The 22,754-nt window shown below is 40.6% G+C and overlaps 1 protein-coding gene across 1 annotated transcript in view; it reads left to right on the plus strand.

Moving 5' to 3' along the window:
• AGBL1 (AGBL carboxypeptidase 1) overlaps positions 1-22,754 on the plus strand; it is a gene marked incomplete at both ends in the record, with an annotated part of 353,471 nt that overhangs the window by 162,672 nt on the left and 168,045 nt on the right. The window contains 2 exons of the mRNA XM_081337616.1: positions 14,708-14,837; positions 22,280-22,411. Of these exons, the coding sequence (XP_081193742.1) occupies positions 14,708-14,837; positions 22,280-22,411 (262 nt within the window). The remainder of the gene's footprint in view (positions 1-14,707; positions 14,838-22,279; positions 22,412-22,754) is intronic.

Here is a 22,754-nt window from a genome sequence, read left to right on the forward strand (position 1 = left end):
GAAGAAATTGTAAACTTTGAGGATTTATTATTACTGTTGATTCAGTGTGGGGCACTGATGCCTCTTTCCCTAAAACTTGTTTTTTATCCTTTTTAAGATCAGATAATAAAATACATCTCACTCAATTGCTCCATCCTCAAGGTCTTCCTAGAGGCAAAGATAAGGACGTGTGGAAGGTCCACACTTACATGATCAAGCATAGACTTTGGGTAGACCTTGGTTCAAAAGTTTGATTTAAAGCCAGGATGGAAAGCTATTTGAAGGGGTTGTTTGGGTCATTTGTAGAAGATAAAAATAAAATAAAATAAAAGATAAAAAGTAAAAATAAAGTTTTCCCCTGTCCAGTTATGTCTGACTCTAGGGGGCAATGCTCATCTCTGTTTCCTAGCTGAGGGAGCCAGCATTGTCCAAAGATGCTTCTGTGGTCATGTGTTCAGCATGACTTATATTGAGCCACATGGAACGCTGTTACCTTCCCACCAAAGTGGTACCTATTTATCTACTTACATTTGCCTGATTTCAAACCCTTAGGTTGGCAGGAGTTGTAGAACATAGTCTACCCTAAGTTTCTAGGGATGTGGTGCTACCTGCCCCATATTGTGATTGCCCTCTTTTCTCTCAGAAGAATCCTTACAGTAACTAAAGATGAAGAAGATCCTGCTTTCTGAATTATCTGAACACCCCTCCCCCCCAAAATGGGTTGATACAATTGTCATATTTAATAACTCCAAATGGCCAGAGGTTTGAAATTGTTCACAAGACCTTGATAGCTCTTTTTGATGAAGCCAAAAAACATTCGAGAAGGAGAATCTACCTAGAATTGAGTCCTGCTCTCAAAATACTCTGATGGATCTTGAATAACTATAACGAAATCTGGGGTAAAATGTTAAGGCTGAATTATGAAAACCTTTGAAAGGAAGACACCAAAAGAGCATTTGTAGCAGCTTTGGCAAAGGGTCTTTCTATCTTTTCATGATTGAAATCTAGGTTAAACATATGAGCCATATTCTGCCTGATGACTGGACTTAATAGATGGGATGCATTCCTGACTCTTCTGGTTGCAATTACCGGTATTTGAGCTTGAGAATCAGTTGAATATCACTGGGGTCCTGTGCTCTGGACAACTCTGACTTGACTTTCTAGAACTTTCTAACTTGCTTGCTTCTTTGTTATAACCCTTTAGCATTTGAACTTTCAGAAAAAGAGTGTGTAGTTAGGCTAGACGCAAAAATCACAGTAGCAATGCAGCAATGCAGTCCTGTTCATCTATCATCTGCCTCATACTCTTTAGATTTATTTGCATACCCTAACCCATCATCCCTGCCTCCTTTGATAAGGTCTGCAACTCTTGTTTTCATATTCCACACCTGCAATACTATGATTATTAGTTATGGATACACGTGATTATAGAGATTCAAAATCCCTTCTCCATTCCTGCTTTCCTTTAGAAGGGAGCTGAGCTAGCAAAAGGCATGCTTGATTGTTCATTCAGCATATTTCAGCTAATGCTGTCTTGAAAGAGCTATAATTTACTTCATGAGAGAAGTATGAAGTCCCTTCTTGCATGTCATCTGGTGGCTATGTCTGCTGTAAATCATGTCCAACCTTTGTGTTTGCCTTCCTGGGAAGAGATTAGCAGCTACTCCAGATTCAAGCTAGGTACCTGAAAAGAGAGCATTGCCCCTAGAATGAAATCAAAGCAATTCCTTTTTCAAAAACAATTTTAAGGAAAGGAGAGGGAAGATTTTGTGGTGTCTGTAAGGAAGATAGAGATTCTGTATCAGTATATAGCTGAAGTGCACACCCAATGAATGTCACCCAAGTACTTTTGGAGACGTATTCTCCAGCAAAAGTTAAAGAATTATCCCAGAGGAACTTCGTACCTCTCATTAAAAAGTCAAGGGGAAATATCAAGGAAACCAAAATAGAATATGTGTGTGTGTGTGTGTGTGTGTGTGTGTGTGTGTGTGTGTGTGTGTGAGAGAGAGAGAGAGAGAGAGAGAGGGGGGGGGTATGGCGGGGCGGGGGGAGCTGAAATTCTGATGCTGCTTTTTTTTTTTTGAGTTTCTTGCAACACTGCATCTCAGAGTATTACAGAATTGGAAAATATCACACACATCATCCAGTCCAACCTCATGCAAAATGCATACAAACCAATTAAAGCAAACTTTAGATGTGACTGTCCAGCTTCTCCAGAGAATCCATAACCTGCATAAGTGGATTCTTCCACTGTTGTACAAATATTGCTGTCAGGGAAATTTTACATTTAAATGGTATCCAGATACAATTTATACCTGTTTCTAGTCTTAGTCTCTCTAATTTCATGTCACAGGAAAAACAAGAGTAGAATCCTTCTAGGTATCCTTGATGCAGCCTCTCCTTTCCATAAAATCTAGGATTGATTTGTAGATCCAAACTAACTTACATTCATTGCTGGGAAGGTTCAATATGTACACCCTTGGAGAAAAGCATTGTTGTGATTCAGGGTCAGCCTGTGGGTTCGGCAGTTGGGTCGGATGACTCAGAGGATGAGGGGGGTGGTGTTGAAGAGCTTGCTGATGATGGCCTTGAGGCTCCGCAGAGCCCTCAGCCGGGCCCCTCCCACTTGGTCATGATGGAGACCCAGCTGTGTGAGCCTGACAGCGTGGATGAAGATGACCCACAGCTGGCCCTGTTCAAGGACGCCCGACGCAGGAGGCAGTCAATCAGGAGTAAACAGAGGAAGGCAATGGGGCACCTCGGAAGGAGGCAGAGAGAGGCCACGCCCTGAACTGTAATTAAGGGGAATGTGTGGGAGGGCTGGTTTGCTGAAGGCAACTGTTTGAATAGTTCCTGTTTCATAGCTCCTGTTTCATGGTTGGTGTCTTGTCTTGCTCTGTTTTATGTTAATAAATTTGGCAGGCTTTATTCCAGCCTCTTGCCGTTTGTAAAGGGGTTGTCCCTGCTTTTGCTGTAGGGCCGGTAGCAGGCTGGTACAGAACAAGCATCTGCATCTGGAACAGCTCTGAAATCCTGGGCAATGCCTCTTTATGGGATTTACAAAGTAAATGTCTGTGGAGATTCTTCATCATCCAGGTCATGGTTGTCCCAAAGGTGCTTTTTCAGGAGGCAACTGGACTTTCTTGTTTTCTCTTTCAAGATGTTTCGCTTCTCATCTAGGAAGCTTCTTCAGCTCTGACTAGACGGTGGGGAACGGAAGGATTTATAGTTCTTTTAGACAGCTGGATAAAAGAATGCAAATGACCAGCTGTCTGCAAGGAATATAAATCCTTCCATTCCCCACCATCCGGTCAGAGCTGAAGAAGCTCCTTGGATGAGAAGCGAAATGTCTTCAAAGAAAAACAAGGAAGTCCAGTTGCCTCCTGAAAAAAAACACCTTTGGGAAAATTTACAAAGTAGTCTGGTAAAAGCTTTGAAAAGTTGTTTTAAATGCCAAAGAGTAATGAAAGGATCAAACCCGACAATGCCATAGGATGAATTTATATGGGAAGATTGTACAGAGCAAAAAAAAAAATGAAATGTAAAGTTGGACTATTTCCCTGATGAAATATTCCAACTTTTTATTCCTTCTTTTTGATCGGTACAGTCTTCACCTTTTGTTGTTGTTGTTGTTGTTGTTAGTTGCGAAGTCGTGTCCGACCCATCGCGACCCCATGGACAAGGTTCCTCCAGGCCTTCCTGTCCTCTACCATCTTCTGGAGTCCATTTAAGCTCACGCCTACTGCTTCAGTGACTCCATCCAGCCACCTCATTCTCTGTCGTCCCCTTCTTCTCTTGCCCTCAACTTTTCCCAGCATTAGGCTCTTCTCCAGTGAGTCCTTCCTTCTCATTAGGTGGCCAAAGTCTTTGAGTTTTAGCTTCAGGATCTGGCCTTCTAAAGAGCAGTCAGGGTTGATCTCCTCTAGGACTGACCGGTTTACCTTTACGTTCTTCCTATTGATAGGTGTTTTGTTGAACTGAGGTTGAAACCATGAGGATTTCTGGATTGGGTACGGATCAAGATTAGGCTATGGAGAGAAGAGGTTTCTTATTTGTAATTTTAAAGTTAATATATTAGCTTATGTTTGGTGTGATGAAGGTTAGAAGCCACTTTATTATTGTCTGTCCTCTCTTTTTCTTTTCGCCCTGAGCTTGGTGGTTTTCTTGCAGACATTTTATTATTACCCAAACTAGGCAACATCGTGAGTGCTGGAACCGAGCGCAAACTCCACTCCCTTCTGGCACCAATGATAGTTTGGATAATGAAACATCTGCAAGAAAAAAACCAAACTCAAAGAGCAATCAAGCTCAGAGAATAATCCTCCTCCTCCTCCTCCTCCTCCTCCTCCTCCTCCTCGCCTTGATGATGTTACCTAGTCTGGGTAATGAAACGCCTGCACCTCATTTCAACCCTGAACTACAAATATTCTCCTTGATTAATTTGTATTATTTTGTACTAAGTTTATTTTTTAAAAAAAAAAACTTTAATAAAACTAGTTTTAAAAAGCAACGTATACACCCTAGGGAGTTGGGATCCATCTCCTTTCAAGAAGAGAGTCAAGACCTTTCTCTTTAGTCAGATCTTTTCCAATTTTAATAGCTCCTTAAAGTTTTCTGTGTTTTTCATAATTAGCCACACAGAGTGCTGTATGAGCAGAAAGGTGGGCTGGAAACCAGAGTGGCCCAGCTGCTGCTATTTGGGGACCATTAATCGCTACAATCAAAAAGCTGCCAGAGTGGCACATGTCCCAGGTTTGAGGCACATGAGGCACCTCTGCTTCATTTGTCTTAAGAAAAACAGATTGTCTTCCCTGACAAAGATCAGTCAGAGATGGAACGTGAAACACCAAAAAACTCATTATGTTAATTGGTGGCGGCGGCCTTTGAAACTCTTAGGAGGCAAAGAGGGAGCAGGCGCACTGGCCCTTCAGAGAACTCTTTGTCTAAAAGGAAACATCATAGACCGTGGTTGCCTTAAAAAGACCTGGAATTGCTCTTCCTTTATGCTACCCCATCCTCTCCTCTTCAAGCTGGACAAAGATCTTCAGTTTTATTAAGCTGGTCAGGAGCCAGATAGCACAAACAGTACTTGGCATCATGGTTGCCGATGTGTGCTTGTGCTCTTAAAATACACAGGAGACAAGAAACGTGGAAACTGGTCATAGACTGTGAGAATAACCTTGGGAGGCAGGAGAAAGAGCTGCAGCCTAGGAAATAGTCTGATAAGGGAACTCTTGAGTCTAAAGCAGGGACATAATTTGATAAAATGCACAATAAATTGGGAAAGGGGCATGTGTGGCCAAATCATTAATTCCAAAAGGACTAATCAAAGAGGTGTATCACCCATTCTGGAGGTGTATCACCCATTGCCTGGATGGATACAATCCTCTTGTGATCCTCTCTAGGCCATAATAAACCATAGATGTCTGAGAACGGCTCAGGAAACTAGGTCACAGCTCAGCTCATATTGACATTATAAAGGTAAAGGTAAAGGTTCCCCCGCACATGCGTGCTAGTCGTTTCCGACTCTAGGGGCCGGTGCTCATCTCCGTTTCAAAGCCGAAGAGCCAGCGCTTGTCCGAGGACGTCTCCGTGGTCATGTGGCCGGCGTGACTAGACGTCAAAGGCGCACGGAGCGCTGTTACCTTCCCACCGCATTATAGGTTCCTGTAAATCCCTGAGGAGATCATAAGCTCCAGAAGATCCTTTTTAGTGAATTAGGATCAAATGAACCTTCGGGAAGATTGGAAGCCTTACAGGAAATCTTTCAGGTTTCTGGTTATTTTTTTTTTTTCGGACGCTGAGCCAGAGTCTAAGTCAGTTACAGAGATTGTTTAGCTTGGCTGGAACTGTGTATGACCTTATCAAAATCACATTGGCCTTAATTTTTCCTTAAATCCTTCAGGAAGGCTCCTTTCCTGAGCAGACATATCTTCTTGTTCCATTAGGGATGACCCACCAGCTGGTACATCCCCTGAAGATAATACCTGCAGTTGACATTTTATCATTCACAGCTTCATTCGAAAAGGTGAGGAAATATTTCATGGGCAAAGCAGGTGCAGCAGAGCAGGCTGGAAAAGGTTCATTCACATAGAATCAAAGTCTACTGGTGCCCTCTGGCTTTTCAGCTGTGCTGACGCTGTCTGGTCCCTTGGTAGGATGAGAGCATCTGCTATTTTCTTCCCCTTGGAGAGTGTCTGGATACAGAATACTCTCTCGGGTAACCAAAGAGGGAACTAGTAGCTTAAACAAGGAAGTAGGAAACACCCCCCCCAAAAAAAAAATCACTTGGGCTTGAGATTGATTGATTGAAATTAGAGCCTGCTGCATTTTTAAGACTCATTCTCCTACGATGCGACGTCGTACTAAGGAAACATTGGTTCTCTGCGATGCATCATCCTGCACATTCTCAAGGATTGGTGTAATTCTGGCTGATCTTACTGCCAACCTATTGCTTCGTTATATTTAAATACATTTGCATATAGACAGTTGTTGCTTTTAAGCCCTGCATTTGCTTTCTCAGTAGCATCTGGCTGGGCCTCTGCGGGAAAGATCCAAATGCTGCTACTTATGTTCTTAGCAAAAATCTCCTTAGGAGTAGCTTTTTAAAAAAAAAAGATATTGAAGAAATATCACTTCAGATTACAGGGTTCTCCCCCTCCTTCCACTTTTGGAAGGGCAGGAGTTGGAGATAATATCAGGATTGAACAAAGGATAAATTGAGAGCTTTCTGATGCTTAAGGCGGCTCTGGGTTTTCGAGACTGCTCAGCCACGTTTCCTAGTAAAATACATGGGAAGATTCTATTAGGGGCCAAATCCATTTAGGATAGCAAAGCAGACATTGCCAATAGATTTGTGACTAGGAGGGCTCTGACTTTTCAAGACTGCCTTATCCATGTTTCCTGGCAAAATTACATGGGAAAATTCAAGGTGTGCTGGACCTAGATTTCTTGTGGGCGTGAAGGGACTCATGATTGATGATGCATTTTGACCCCTCCCTTGGGCTCAGCTGGGTCATCTCCTACAAAATCCTTCCCTCAAAACAATTTTGTCTGTGTTCTTATTTTTCTTTAGGAAATAAAACTAATGTTATCGCTGTTCTCTTAGGAGTCCGGGAGAATCTCCTGGGTACAAAAATTGACAGAGTGAAAGTCCAGTAAACTAAGACTTCATCTGCATAAGATGCAGTAGTATATTAGGGAATGACGTTTCCTACCTGATTGAGTACTTACATCCTGTCTTGAAGCAGGTTGTTGTATTTCTTGGATCAGACTATCTTGGCAGCTACTGAAACTTTGCAACATCTGGTGAAGTTCATTTATTTATCTTCCAGGCGTTTAATGGGGTATATATTGTTTCTTTCCGATCCCAGAATTTTATTAACACAATCCTACGAGGAAAACTTGGCTGAGAGAAAGAGAAAACAAATAATGCAAATGAGGTATATTCAGCATTACCAGATCTGGGCTGCAAATATCCAGTTGATCAACCAAATTGCTGTTATCTAGAGGACAGTCAGATTTTTTGCATCCCAGATCTGGTACACAGGCTCCATGCTGAAGGGGGATTTGAATCTGGACCTCCACTAGTCTTAGTCCAACTTTCTAATCACTGGATCAGCTTGGCTATCCCAATACAGCTTTTGGAGGAAAAATTCCAACCTTCCATTACATTTAAGAATCAAAAGTGTCTATGGAGATTCTCAGTCATCCAGGTCATGGTTGTCCCAAAGGTGTTTTTTTTCCAAAAGGCAACTGGACTTTCTTAGTTTTGTTTGAAGATGTTTTGCTTTAAGACATTTCACTTCTCATCCAAGAAGCTTCTTCCATTCTTCTTCAGAAGAAACAGGACCATTCCAATATATTTTGGAGCGTCCACCTTAACCCATCCCTAAGCTTAGGTGGAGTAAATAACTGTTCTCAGGCAGCAAAATGATGAGCAATGGGGAAATGTTGGTGAGGAAGCTCTTTACACCACTGAGCATCTTAACCAAAGCTATCTGAGCTTGATTCACCCTTCTGGTGTAGGGGAAAATGCAGTTCTGTGTTGGTCTGTTTTATTGGTGCAGGGGATAGAGGCATATTGGCTTGTAACTTCAGGTACTTAAATAACTCTATTGTTTTCCCCTTCCATGAATAAAAGCCAGACTGGATTAGCCACCAAATCTTATTTCCAGACGTTCTGCACCAGATCTTGAGAATAACTCAACAAAGGGGCCCAATTCCGATCAAAATACATAGTCATTCAATATCCTGCAGCAGCTCCATTACCTAGTGCCTGCTGACCAAAGCAATTGTCTCAATTTGTTTTAAGGTAGAGCTGGCTCTCTGCTCTATGGGGATTTATCTCCCTACTTGTCCTTCTAAACAGTCAAATAATGTTACATTTATTTATTTAATTGGATTGGCTGCCCAACTCCAATGTTGTTGTTACAGTATTTGAAGTAGAAGAAGGACAGGCGGAGCCTGGGGATGGAGTCAAGGGAGGAATTAGCCTGGAGTCATTATGTTCCCACAAGCAATTTAAGTCTAACCTCTCTCAAATTCTACAAACTCTTATCTAGCATCAGATTCTTGTGTATAGGCATGAGCAATAAATCAGCTTAACTGAACTTGTGGTCATGATTCTTCATTTGAATTTTAAAAATGATCACACAGAGACTACTAAAACATTATTTTGACTTCAGAATTATGTATACCTGACAAAAAAGTAGTCGTTGTTGCCTTATTCATATGGTATTTAGCTGTGTACCTTTCCTACTTATTAATTAATATCTCAGTAGCAGACTTTCAGGAAACAGCAAAAGCTTTGTGATCTGCAGAATAAATTGATGGGAGACCAAACAGTTAAAATTACAGGATCAAGAAGACAATTCAGGAGAAAGGAACAAAGCTGTTATAAAGCTTGCGATACTGTACAAATCCTCAAGCCCGTTTTCCTTTTCTTTAAAAATAAAGTTTTAAATTAAAGCATTATGCTAACAACAAAGCAAACTGTGAAGGGTGTAATAAATTGCTTGATGCAGAATGAGCGATAAAATCCTCAATACTCCTAGCAATCTATAAAGAGTCTGTAACTTGTGCTTGGTACAAATACCATTACTCTTTTACAAAACCAGATAATGATTTGGGTTTTATTAGCTGGAGATGAAACTCCCTTCTGGCTTTTTCACACAAGACTATATCATTTTTCAGCTGTTACGCAAGTTCAATCATGGGATGCTGCAGTTAAAGCATATCAGGTAGCAAATGTGGGGCGGTTGTGTTGCTAAGGATTGCGGAGCTACTGTAGGGGAAAGCTGGATTATACAGGAAGTATGAGCCAAAATTTCATAACTCAGTTTGAGTTATTAGCTATCTAGCTATCCATCTCATTGTTCTATTCAACCACCATTAATCAGTTCCCAGCATGCCTGGCTGAGGAATTCTGGGAGTTGAAGTCCACAAGTCATAAAAGGGCCAAGTTTGAAGAACCCTGATCTAAACCCTGAAGCTGTGTTTGCATGAAAGAATTATATGTGGTTTGTTTACACTTCAGTACATTATGCAGATTCAGAAAATTGGGTTGGTAAACTTGGTACAATTACTCACCTCAATTTTCTGACTTCAGACCATATACTGAACTTTAAACAAACCACATGGGTCAAGATTGCAGAATCAGGGCTAACATGTGGTTGATTAGTTTATGACTCAGTGTGTTATATGAACCTGGGCAACTGGATTAACCTTAACCCTAACATGGGTGAACACAGCATCTACTTTATTTGATAAGAGCCCCAATTTCATTCATGAGTTCTGTTCTACCACTGAATCAGTGGGATCCAATTGAATTGTTTGGGGGATATTATTGATGGGGTTTTGTCTAATTTTTCCCCCCAGTTTAAATATTCTTTTAAACATTAATAAGCTGCCCAGAGTCTGATGGCTTGAAAATCCAGTAAACAAAAATAAATTAAATAAACTCCAGAGCACTTAACTTTGAAATGGAAATGCCCTATTCATTTGCCTAATTCATTTTATAAAAGCAATCTAAGCTACAGGTCGCTATCATAGCTTGTGACTGGATGGGCTTGCAAAGGGCTCAGTAAATCACCTTGGAGAGCTAATAATCAGAATAGTCAGTTGCAAATGATAACAGGAATCCTGCCTTTTCAAAAACAACCCAAGAATAGAGTAAGGGAAACCACATCTATTAAAATGGCTGATCCTTCCATTTACAAAATTAATAATAGCATGAGTATGCTATTTTTATTTTGATACTTCAATAATACTTTAATGCAGAATAGGGCTGGAAGGGACCTTGGAGATCTTCTAGTCCAACCCTTTGCTCAAGCAGGAGACCCTATACTATTTCAGACAAGTGCCTGTCCAGTCTCTTCTTCAAAACCTCTAGTGATGAAGCACCCACAACTTCTGAAGGCAAGCTGTTCCACTGGTTAATTGTTCTCACTGTTAGGAGGTTTCTTCTTAATTCCAGGTTGCTTCTCTCTTTGATCAGTTTCCATCCATTGTTTCTGGTCCTTCCCTCTGGTGCTCTGGTGAACGGTATGACCTCTCTTCCTCGTGACAGTCCCTTAAATACTGGAACTCTACTATCATGCCCCCCCCCCTAGTCCTTCTTTTCTCTAGACTGGCCATACCCAATTCCTGCAACCATTCTACATATGTTTTAGTCTCTAGGTCTTTAATCATCTTAGCTGCTCTTCTCTGCACTCTTTCCAAAGTCTCAACACCTTTTTTTAATGTGTTGACCAAAACTAGATTTCCAACTTGTCTGTACAGTATTAATATACAGGCAGTCCTCAACCTATGACCACAATTGAGTCCAAAATGTCTGCTGCTAATCAAGACAATTGCTAACTGAGTTTTGCCCCATTTTATGATCTTTTTCCCACAGGTGTTAAGTGAATCACTGCAGTTGTTGAGTTAGTCATATGGCTACTAAGTGAATCTGTCTTCCCCACTGATTTTTGCTTGTTGGAAGTTTGCCAAAGGTGATCCCGGCACACTGCAACCATCATAAACATGAGCCAGTTGCATCCAAATTTTGATCATGTGACCGTTGGGATGTTGCAACGGTTGTAAGTGTGAAAAGCGGTCTTAAGTCCCTTTTTCCCGTGCTTTGAATGGCCACTAAACAAATGATTGTAAGTCAAGCAGTATCTGTTTTGTTCCTATCCCCAAAACTCTGTGTGCTGAATACAAACAAATCATACAATTAGTGTCAAGCTTCAAAGAAACTTTATTCTGCTTCAGCCATGGTTGTTTCTTAGCTTGCCAACAGACCCGGGGAGGATGAATGGAATGTGCATTTGCAGCTGTGAGCTGTGAAGTTTTGATCGAGGTCTTTCAGATTATTTACAAGCTAACAAAAGATTTCTGTCATAACAATTGTCGGATGTTTAATGGGGGAATGTGACTTGCACTGTCAGGGGAAAGAGAAGTTTCTATATTTTTAATTTACTGTTCTGGCACCAGTTTGACCAGAGCTGACTTTCTATTCATCGGTGTCGATATGCTGTACTCAATAAAGTTTTGCTTTAGAGATAGGAATGTCTCAGCTGTGCTTACTTGTCAGAGCATGTACAGTCATATTGCGCTGAGATAACACAGGAGTAAACACAGTAAACAGTGGTGTATATTAAATGGTGGTTTATCATACACTATGTACAATATCAGGAACAATATACATACATGTGCTAATACAGCAGGATCCAACACACAGGAAAACGGAAGAGAGAGAGACACACTCCAGCAAAGCCCTCCCTTTTATGCTCAGGCTCTTAAAGGAATACAGACCCTGCTTGCTCTTAAAGAGACACAGACCCTGCTGAGTCATTTCTATCATTGCATCATCCACCTTATAATACATTACATTAATACATCTTCTTATATCATTACATAAATTGTTTAGCTATTAAATCATTACCTTGACATTACTTCATTGGGATCATCAATCAGAACCTTGACAATTAATGGTCTACCACTACAGAAAAGATCTGCAGAATTCTAACCCATGCTCCTTTCACTTCCCAGAGGGATAAGATCTGGAACATTTAGTAAGGTGATTCCTTATATATCGAGCCACCTTGCTGTATAGATAACAACTGGCCCAGTCAACCTGGTTTTGTTGGTAGCTTCAAAGAGATTTTTTTTAAAAAAAAAACCTTATCTAACTGCAGTGCATGAAAGGGGCGAATACGACCTTGAAGGATTGATCTTTCAGGTTGCAAAGAAATCTCATCGGCAGTTAAAAAAAAAACCCTGTCCCACCAAACTCAGTTGCTATCCAAACAAAATAGTGCCCAGCTAAAAAGTAGAAAATATTCTTTATGAGAATAATAATTAGGCTATCCTGATGAATAGCAATCTCTGAGCCTTGAAGTAATATTCTGAAAGGCTCGGCTAAAAAATCGTCAGCTTGAATTGCTAATTTCCGGAATGGTCTTCCATTTGGCAGTAGTAGCCCAAGAAATATTGATTATTTTGTGGTGGGATGTTAGGTTTTTATTTTGTTAACTTGGTACAATTCGATGTTGCTGGCAGCTGGAGATAAGTAATGAACGCAAACATGCAGCGATGAATTAGTGAGGGAGGGGAACAAAAGACCAGAATTTCATAACTCTGGGACTCAGAGGGGAGATATGGGGGAAAAGGAGTACAAGGCCCTACCTTCCCAATTACTAACAGCTGTTGGTAATGGCCACCATTCTTGAATTCCAATATTTAGTCCTCCCCGTGCCATTTCACATCTCTGGGAGGCTTCACAAACTTCTGTCTGCCAAAGGGAACTTGACATTTTGTCCCAGCTCCAAACTCTAAATGCTCCTTTTAAACATTTATCCCTTTGGCATTGTAGAAGTGATGATGGCTTTGTAACAGAGCAATAAAGAGACTTGGAGAGTGATTTCAGTGGGAACGTTCAGCTTTTTCAAGAGTCTACTGTGGCTGGAGTGAACAGCCTTGCAACCCAGCAAATAGTCCGGCCATTTTAAAACTAAAAACTGCCCAACTGTATTTAAGATTTGGTGACGCGGTGGCTCAGTGGGTTAGGACACTGAGCCTGTCGATCAGAAGGTCGGCAGTTTGGCGGGTTGAATCCCGAGTGCCGCATAACAGAGTGAGCGCCTGTTACTCGTCCCAGCTTCTGCCAACCTAGCAGTTCGAAAGCATGTAAAAATGCAAGTAGAAAAGTAGGGACCACTCCGGTGGGAAGGTAACAGCGTTCCGTGCACCTTTGGCGTCTAGTCATGCCGGCCACATGACCACGGAGACGTCCTCGGACAAGCGCTGGCTCTTCGGCTTTGAAACAGAGATGAGCACCGGTCCCTAGAGTTGGATACGACTAGCACGCATGAGTGGGGGAACCTTTACCTTTACCTTTAGATGGGTGGGTGGGAGCAGAGATTGTATTTACTGGTAGCCCTCAATTCACGACCACAATTGGGCCCAAAATTTCTGTTGCTAAGTGAGACATTTGTTAAGTGAGTTTTGCCCCATTTTACCAGCTTGCCACTATCATTAAGTGAATCACTGCAGATGTTAAGTTAGTAACACAGTTGTTAAGTGAACCTGGCTTCCCCATTGATTTTGCTTGTCAGAAGGTGGCAAAATGTGATCATATGAGCCTAGGACTCGGCAACCGTCATAAATACAGTATGAGTCAGTTGCTAAGCAGCCGAATTTTGTTCACGTGATTATGGGGATGCTGCAACGGCCGTAAGTGTGAAAAACAGTCATAAGTCCCTTTTTTCCAGTGCTGGTCACTAAATGAATTGTTGTAGGTCAAGGACTATCTGTAATTTCTAAGATGTGTGGGAGGGCCCAAATGTCTTCTTTTTTTTTTAAAAAAAACCCTGCTCTGCTTATGGTGAGATCAAAGCTTTTAAAAGGGTGGAAATTTTCCAGCACTTTCTGGAAAATAATAATAATATAATAATAATAATAACAACAACAACAACAACAACAACAACAACAACAACAACAACAACAACAACAACAACAATAGGAGGGACCTTGGAGGTCATCTAGTCCAACCCCCTGCTCAGGCATGTGATCATACATGGCTTCTAAGTAGTGCCTATGGTACTTTTTTCTTGCAACTTTATTTCTGTTTTTCAATTTTTCTTGCTCTTCTTCAGCCTCCAGTGATTTATATGACCCTCAACCTCTATAAAAGGAATCTAGTCTTTCATTCTCCATCTCATTCTAATTGTTTGAAACTAACAAGCAAATGTTGCATAACAATGCCATTTTATTATCTATTAATAGATGGCTTGAGGTTTGATGCTTTTTAAAAATTTCTGCTTTGTTTTGTCTTGCCTGAGTCCACATTGTTTCCGGGGACGCATATTGTTGATTGCCGCACTCCAGTTATGTTAACGTCAATGAGTTATTTAAAGCAGCATGCGTTGTGTACTTTCTCTTAGGTCCTACTATTAATCGCTTTTAAGTAAAAGAGCTCCCTATCTATCTCTCATTGTAAAATAAGATTGCTCCTAATTTTGTTAAATCCATCTGCACAGGGGTTTGCTGACAAAGAGAGTGATAATGAATACAGTGAGGAATGCGTTTTCTCAAATAAACAGCTCTAGAGGTTTGGCTTCCACGGCTGCTTTCTAAAATGGAGGCATAGAAGGAGAAGAATCCAGAACTGATTTGGCTCTGATGTTTTTTGTAGTAAGGATTTTCTATTATTATTTAGGCTTTTCTTCTTCTTTGACCCCAGTCAGCGGTGTTCCTTGAGTGGAGATGACTTGAACAGGCAGTGGTTGAACCCCAACCCTGTGCACCACCCCACCATTTACCACAGCAAGGGTCTTCTTTATTACCTCAAGAGCCAAGGCCGAGTTCCAGTGGTGAGTCATTGCCATTTTTTTTACTTTTGTCTTTGGGGCATCCAAGATGGCGGCTGTGATCATGCAGTGGACACTGCACTCTGTTCCATATACATGTAAAAAAAGGTGGGGTTTCAGTCAGGCCTTGGGGCTGCCTTGGTTTTCTTGCCCCCCCCCTCTGAAGACACCCCTGTTTATCCGCTGAATCCAGATTTAGCTTTATATCATTATGGGTTTTGTTTAGCTTTAATTTGATGTGATGTGTAACCTTGCCAGTAGATAAACCATGTTTTGTTTTGAAGCAGTAAATAATCATTTGAAACCATGGCTTTGGGGATAACTAACTGCAGCTGTGGCTTATTTCTGATTTGCTAATTAGGACATGGGATTTGCAATTTCCTGGCTTATTCTTGGTTTGTTTATTTTTAATTCTCCCTAAACTCCTGACAACCTGCCAAGAAACAGCAGATAAAAATGCTGGAAAACAAAGCAGGAATTGGCCAACCCTTTTTTTTGTCTACAAGACTGACTTTGATTTGTTTCAGGGTTGTTGGAGCAACTGTAGTTAGTATAATAAGTAACCATGGCTATAATTCTAGCCTACAGTAAAATACATCCTGTTTGCTCTTTTTCTAATATAAGCAATTTTTCTAATGTAAGGTTTTTAACGGGCACTTTTGTGTTTGTTTGTGGTGTGTGTTTTTTTTGTACTTTGTCTCCATGTTTTTCTTTTAAAGTTCTGGACCGTATTACAACGCTGAGGAAAAAACTAATTTCAGCTTCTAACTGCAACCAGGTTCTTGTATCAGTCTGTGTCTTGTTTTTCTTAGAAACGTTTATTAAGATGTTGCAAGATATTCCTACCTCTCTTGTGGAGAGTTTGAACGGTATCCTAATTTTCCAGAGACAAATTTTGTTTTCTGAACACCAGGCTCCATTTGCAGAGTACGATACTATAAACTGCTAGCCCAAGAATGCTCATGAATAAGCATAATCTTGAAAGCTATATTCAGTGGAACTGAAAAGTAGCAAATGCTCAACAAGCATCCATACCAAAAAAAAAAAGTCTTTGCTACCTAGAATCCAGAACGACCTAGAGATTTGTGTGTTTTTTTCCCCAGGAGCCAGTGCAAGCTATCAGCAAACTTTGCTTTAGACTTGGCTATCGATCCTTCTGTTTCACTCTTTCTCAGCCTTCAGAACTTGACAAGCTATAGGAGAACTGGATTTTCCTTGTCTTTGAAGAGTCCATTGATTTTACTTAATACGTGTTCAACCTCTCTCTCCTGCTCTGCTTTCTCCTTGCTTTGGAAGTAAGCTACAAACTTTCCAAATAAAGTTCACCAATGTAAATATTAACAGTGAAGTACAAAAATGAAGTTATGAGATCCTTTTAATATGCAGAGAAGGAGCAGCCAAAAACAACCTGTACCCCCCTTTTTTTTAAAAAAAAAAATTATGGTTGTCAAAGTATAACTGAAAATAGATTAATATGTGGGTAAAATTCCTTGACTTTTTGGACTCTGATTGGGTAAGTTAAATGTGAGCCAGCCGTGTGCTGCAGCTGCCAAAAAAAGCCAACATAGTGCTAGGCTCCATTAACAGAGGGATAGAATCAAGATCATGTGAAGTGTTAATACCACTTTACAACACCTTGGTAAGGCCACACTTGGAATACTGCACCCAGTTTTGTTCACCATGATGTAAAAAAAAAGATGTGGAGACTCTAGAAAGAATAAAGAGAAGAACATCAAAGATGATTAGGGGACTGGAGGCTAAAACAAATAAAGAATGGTTGCTTGAATTAGGCATGTCTAGTTTAATGAAGAGAAGGATGAGGGGTGACGTGATAGCAGTGTTCCAATATCTCAGTGGTTGCCACAAAGAAGAGGGAGTCTTCGCCAAAGTACCTGAGGGCAGGACAAGAAGCAATGGATGAAAACTATTCAAAGAGAGAAGCAACCTAGAACTAAGGAGGAATTTCCTGACAGTTAGAACAATTAATTAGTGGAACAACCTGCCTCCAGAAGCTGTGAATTCTCCAACACTGGAAGTTTTTAAGAAGAGATTGGACAACCATTTGCCTGAAATGTTATAGGGTTTCCTGCCTGAGAGCAGGTTGGACTAGAAGACCTCCAAGGTCCCTTCCAACATTATTATTATTATTATTATTATTATTATTATTATTATTATTATTATTATTATTATTATTATTATTGTTGTTGTTGTTGTTGTTGTTGTTGTTGTTGTTGTTGTTGTTAGTATAATTATGTCTACCAAGGTGATAGAAGCATAACATTGTGTTGGTAGCTGGGGCAAGTTTGAATCTGTAACTCCTGAAAAAGTGGACAGGTTGTCAGTTTTGCTAACCTAACTGCCTGTTTGTTAGATCCATTTAATCAATAAATGAACATAATACATGAGATAAGATGAACTTTTAAACTACTGACATTATTGGATCCATGGAAAAAAAGGCTTGCTCTGTAGTATAGTAGGTAGAAAAAAAATGTTCCCAATTCAAGACAGAGATTTAAGGCTGTGCTTCAACTCCAGCAGTGCTTGAGTAATAATTGGATATGCTATAAACTGATTTGGAGGATCTTGAGGTTTTAGTTGGGACACATGGCACTCATAGGAGAATGGCCTGCCAGTCATATTGAGAGGGGGATTGAATCTGTTTCAAATAAAAAGGTAAAAGTTTCCTTGTCAGACGTGTCCAATTCTAGGGCATAGTGCTCATCTCCGTTTTTTAGCTGAGGAAGTCAGTGCTATCCAGAGACAATTGCCATGCTCATGTGGCCAGCATGGCTATATGCCAAACAGAACACTCTTACCTTCCCACCGAAGTGGTACCTATTAATCTACTCACACTTGTATGCTTTCAAACTGATCGTTGGGCAGGAGCTGGGTCAAGGAACAGGAGCTCACCCAGTTGCATGGCACTAGGCTCTCCATCTGACAAGTTCAGCATTTTTAACCACTGAGCCATCGCGCTCCCCTCTGTTTCAAATAGTGACATTGAATTGTTCGAATTTGGGAAGCGTATAGACATGTATGTCTTGGGATCCCTTTTGAAATAGCCTTTTTAGTGCGTGATCCTGTTCCTTGTGATGTGATTATCTAGAATTCACAATAACAATGTGATGCTGTACGTAATTACTGTCTAAGTTGATATGTCAGTGTAAGTACAGTGTAAGTTATCAGATAAATGATACTCAACCTCTCAGCTTCATAGTTTGGGTGGGAAAACACAGACTCAGCCCTACTTTTCTATTAAAATTATTTAGATGCAGATCACACACCACGTCACATTGGATATTTGTGAAGTGATTTGTGCATCACTGTGGTTTTACTAAATAGTTAATTATTCTGTACTGCACTAATCATTCTGTCAAATACTGCTGGTACTGGGAGATGCTCAGATCTCTCTGTTTTAGTTTTCTTCTCTTTATTTTTGAAGATACAGCATTTATTGATTGGTGATTTTTGTTTTGACACAGACTGAATATTACATGTTTTCTTATAGTTCCGGCACCTTTTTCTTTTACAAAAAAAGCACTGTGTGGATAGATAGATAGATAGATAGATAGATAGATAGATAGATAGATAGATAGACGGAGAGATAGTGCATTTTTTATTTATTTTATTTATTTTAATTCCATTTATATCCCGCCCTTCTCCGAAGACTCAGGGCGGCTTACAAGCTTAGCAGTATTTTTGTTTAGTATTATTATTGCTATGATCCTTTGCACGATCAGCCTGATGTTTAGACTTACTTTGGCATTTTTATCCACCTATCGAGTTGTTTCCAAGGGTCTGGGACTGAAAGATGTTGTTGTCTGATGATATTAAAGGTATTGTTGGAAGATGTTAGCAGTTTCAGGTAAAACTGCCTTTTGCAATTGACTGATTATATGGCCGGTGCTTTTTAGCTCCTTCATTTTCTAAAACTTTACATAGTTTGTGGTCTTGCCTGTTCTTGCTTGTAGGCAAGTGGTATTTCTTGCACATCTTCCAATGCACCATTGAAGTTGCTACTTTGTCATGCTGTCATTTGTAGTCAGTCGGTGTGATCTTGCAGCAGCTAACTAGGTGACTCGCTGTTTCTTCAGCTTCTTTGCAGAGGCAACATTTGCTGTCTGTTGCTGTGTTCTCACTTCTGTTTTTGTATGCATTTTTTCTTAAGGCTTGGTGTTGTGCAACCAGAATTAGTCCCTTGGTCTTTTTCCTGCTCTTAGCCATTGCTAGGTCTTGTTGTTGTCTGGTTTGCTTGCTTGTTTTTTTTTAATATACTAACCATGTTATACTTTGCCAATATAAGGTAAAGGTAAAGGTTCCCCCGCACATGCGTGCTAGTTGTTTCCGACTCTAGGGGCCGGTGCTCATCTCCGTTTCAAAGCCAAAGAGCCAGCGCTTGTCCGAGGACGTCTCCGTGGTGATGTGGCCGGCATGACTAGATGCCAAAGGCACACGGAATGCTGTTACCTTCCCACCGGAGTGGTCCCTATTTTTCTACTTGCATTTTTACGTGCTTTCGAACTGCTAGGTTGGCAGAAGCTGGGACGAGTAGCAGGCGCTCACTCTGTTACGCAACACTCGGGATTTGACGTGCCAAACTGCTGACCTTCTGATCGACAGGCTCAGCGTCCTAACCCACTGAGCCATAGCGCCCCAGCAATATATGCCAATATATTAATATTGTTAATATTACAAAATTTGCAGAAGCATGTATTTTGAGGGATAGTTTATTTCAGATTTATTTCAGATATCATTTGAAGCTGTACAGTAAGATACAGTAGATTGTCAAAGAACATATTAGTTTCTTTCCCTTTGCTACCTGGAAAACGTAGCAAGCAAGTTCTAGGATCAAGTAAAGCAATGATAGGGAATTAGAGGTTAGTTACACTTCTGATTTCTTTACATAGTATTTCCCTTTCCTTCTGGGGATGTAGGTTTAAAGACACCTAATCTGTGTTTGTATCAGATATTACTAATCCTGGAGGGAAGAGATTGGAAGTTATGTATGCCTGATGGGTATTGACTTCTTATCTCAGCAAAACTGGACAATGGATTGTTCTTCAAAAGCTGGGGTTAATATTAGCCCCCTGTGTGAATAAACCCCAGTTTTCCACTGTGATGAGAGTCAATAACTTCTTATAAAGGCTTATAAAATTTGGTGTAGGCAAAAGATGTGACTATCATCTACCCCTGTAATAGCAGAAGCTAGGCAAATGGATTACACTAGGAGAGGACTAGGGGAGAAACACAACAGTTAAACTGGGAAGGTAAGTCACGTTCTCTACTTTGTGACACTGAGATTTTACAGAGTGAAATAACAGCGTACAAGAATGTTTTCACATAATTGCTGGCCTGTGCAACGCTTCAAATTGGCATGTTGTATGCTATGAATATAGAGAAACGCAAGAGGTATTTAATTGCTTTGCAAACTACAGGTTTTGATTCTTATACGATGGATATCAAGGGATGTTTAGAAGCAAAAAAGCATGTTATTGCTCAGTATGTTATTTAAAGAACTGGTCTTTAAAACATATGTGGGTACTCTAGCTTTAATCTGGGCGAAGAAAGGCTTCATTTTCCTAAGGAATCTGTGAATGGTAAATGAGAATGCGAGTGGGATACTTGAGAGCATAAAGTTAATATGGATCTGTAGTTGAGGTAAGCCCACTGTTATCAGGGTAATTCTGTTGTTTTTTTGGATCTGTGAATAAAGCAGTGCAATGCACTTCCATACCATATTTAAAAACTGCCTAAGTTGCCTTACCTAGAAGCAACAGAGCATCATTTGTAACCCAAATGCTTATATTGTGTTGTGCAAAGAACAATTATGGAAACATACAATGTCACTGTTACAACTTACAATTGGGCACTCTCATTACTTCTTTGGTTAGGTAAGCTTTGCTTACAGAACTCAAGGGGGCATGCAGTGTATTCCCCTTCTCTAATAATTTCTCCAAATACCCATGATGGAGGAAAGGAAAGGAGTCCCTGTGTGGATTTTACTCTGCTAGTCATTGCCAGTTATAGACAGTAGGGCTCATTTCAAGATGGACAGTGATTAATATTTATATGTTACCTATATGTAAGGGTGTAGGTCTATACATTGTGGGACATGGTGGCTCAGTGGGTTAGGATGCTGAGCTTGTCAATCAGATGGTCAGCAGTTTGGCGGGTTGAATCCTGAGTGCCGCGTAGCAGAGTGAGCGCCTGTTACTCGTCCCAGCTTCTGCCAACCTAGCAGTTCGAAAGCATGTAAAAATGCAGGTAGAAAAATAGGGACCACTACGGTGGGAGGGTAACAGCGTTCCGTGCGCCTTTGGCGTCTAGTCATGCCGGCCACATGACCACGGAGACGTCCTCGGACAAGTGCTGGCTCTTTGGCTTTGAAACGGAGATGAGCACCGGCCCCTAGAGTTGGAAACAACTAGCACACATGTGCGGGGGAACCTTTAACTTTTTTAGGTTTATGCATATGTTGTATATAGCATGTTTTAAATGTGTGCTATGTATGTGTACACTTTGAGAGGAAGCAAATAAATTTCATTTTTAATGTGTGCCATTGTGCCTACAGGAAAAAAAAGACAATAAAAGTTTATCTATCATCTATCTATCTATCTATCTATCTATCTATCTATCTATCTATCTATCTATCTACCTACCTACCTACCTACCTACCTACCTACCTACCTACCTACCTATCTATCATTTCCATTTCAAGGCCATTGAGCCAGCACTGTCTGAAGACAATTCTGCAGTCATGTGGCCAGCATGATGTTGCGGAGGGCTGTTTCCTCCCCATTGAAGTGCTACCTATTTATCTACTCTCATTTGCATACTTTCAAACTGCTAGGTGGGCAGAAGCTACACAAAGGTGGGAGCTTGCCCCATTGCACAATGCTTGGGTCTCAAAGCCAGGCAGTTGGTTTTCTAGCCAACAAGCCCACCATCTTAATCAGTGAGCCATCACAACACCCTTGATGGAGGCTAGGCTGAAAATCAAAACCACCTCTTGTCTTGTACATCTGAATATTGATGAAAGTGGGTTCTCCTTATTCTAGACCCCTAACCACCACACCCATTGATGGCTCCTCAGCCTACCCTCAGTGCCATCATTCTTCAGGATATGGAAGGCAAGATAATACTCTATAAAAACTTGATAAATTTAAGCCAAGGAAGTGAAGTGCAGTCCCTGACTCTTATTAGGAATCAACTGTTTTGCATAAAGTGACAGGTGACTAAATCTTAAATCCCATTCATGATACTTTGCCAGTCCCCTCAATACTGGTTCTTTTTGATTCCATATATATTTGCCTAGAGGTGATGCTCAGATATCTCAAAACATTAACTTCTTTTTACTCTAATACAGCATTTTCTTAGCAACTACTCAACCCAGTCCTATGAGACTTCAGCATTTAGTTGGTTTCCTCTTCTTTTTCCATCCCCAGGTCTTTTGTGATTACCATGGACATTCTCAGAGAAAGAACGTCTTTCTGTATGGATGCAGCATAAAGGAGACTCTCTGGCAGGCTGGGTGTACCATAGACACCTCCAAGGTTACTGAAGATGTTGGCTATCGGGTAAGGCTTACTTCTTACAGCCTCTTCATCTGCCTAGATATTCCAAATTAAATTGTCTTGATCATCTCTGGCTTAATCTTTCAACTTTTAATTCCATTTGGAAAAAGAAAAAAAAAACAGATGATGTGCAGCAGCAGGACCTGCAGAACAGTAGGAAAAAGATTTAAAGGAATCCAGATTTGTAGAATGCAGAAATATTTCTGTTTTCTGGTTATGATCATGCTTTTCTTATCCTTTGCATTTGTTGTCTCGACCCCCTCCCCCAATGAAAGTTATTCCCTTACTTATTCCCTTTCTTACATTAAAATCCAACTAAGTACTACTCTGGACAATTAATTGGCAA

Source organism: Vipera berus (assembly GCF_964194415.1).
Source record: "Vipera berus genome assembly, chromosome: 12".
In the NCBI taxonomy this organism is placed as follows: domain Eukaryota; kingdom Metazoa; phylum Chordata; class Lepidosauria; order Squamata; family Viperidae; genus Vipera; species Vipera berus.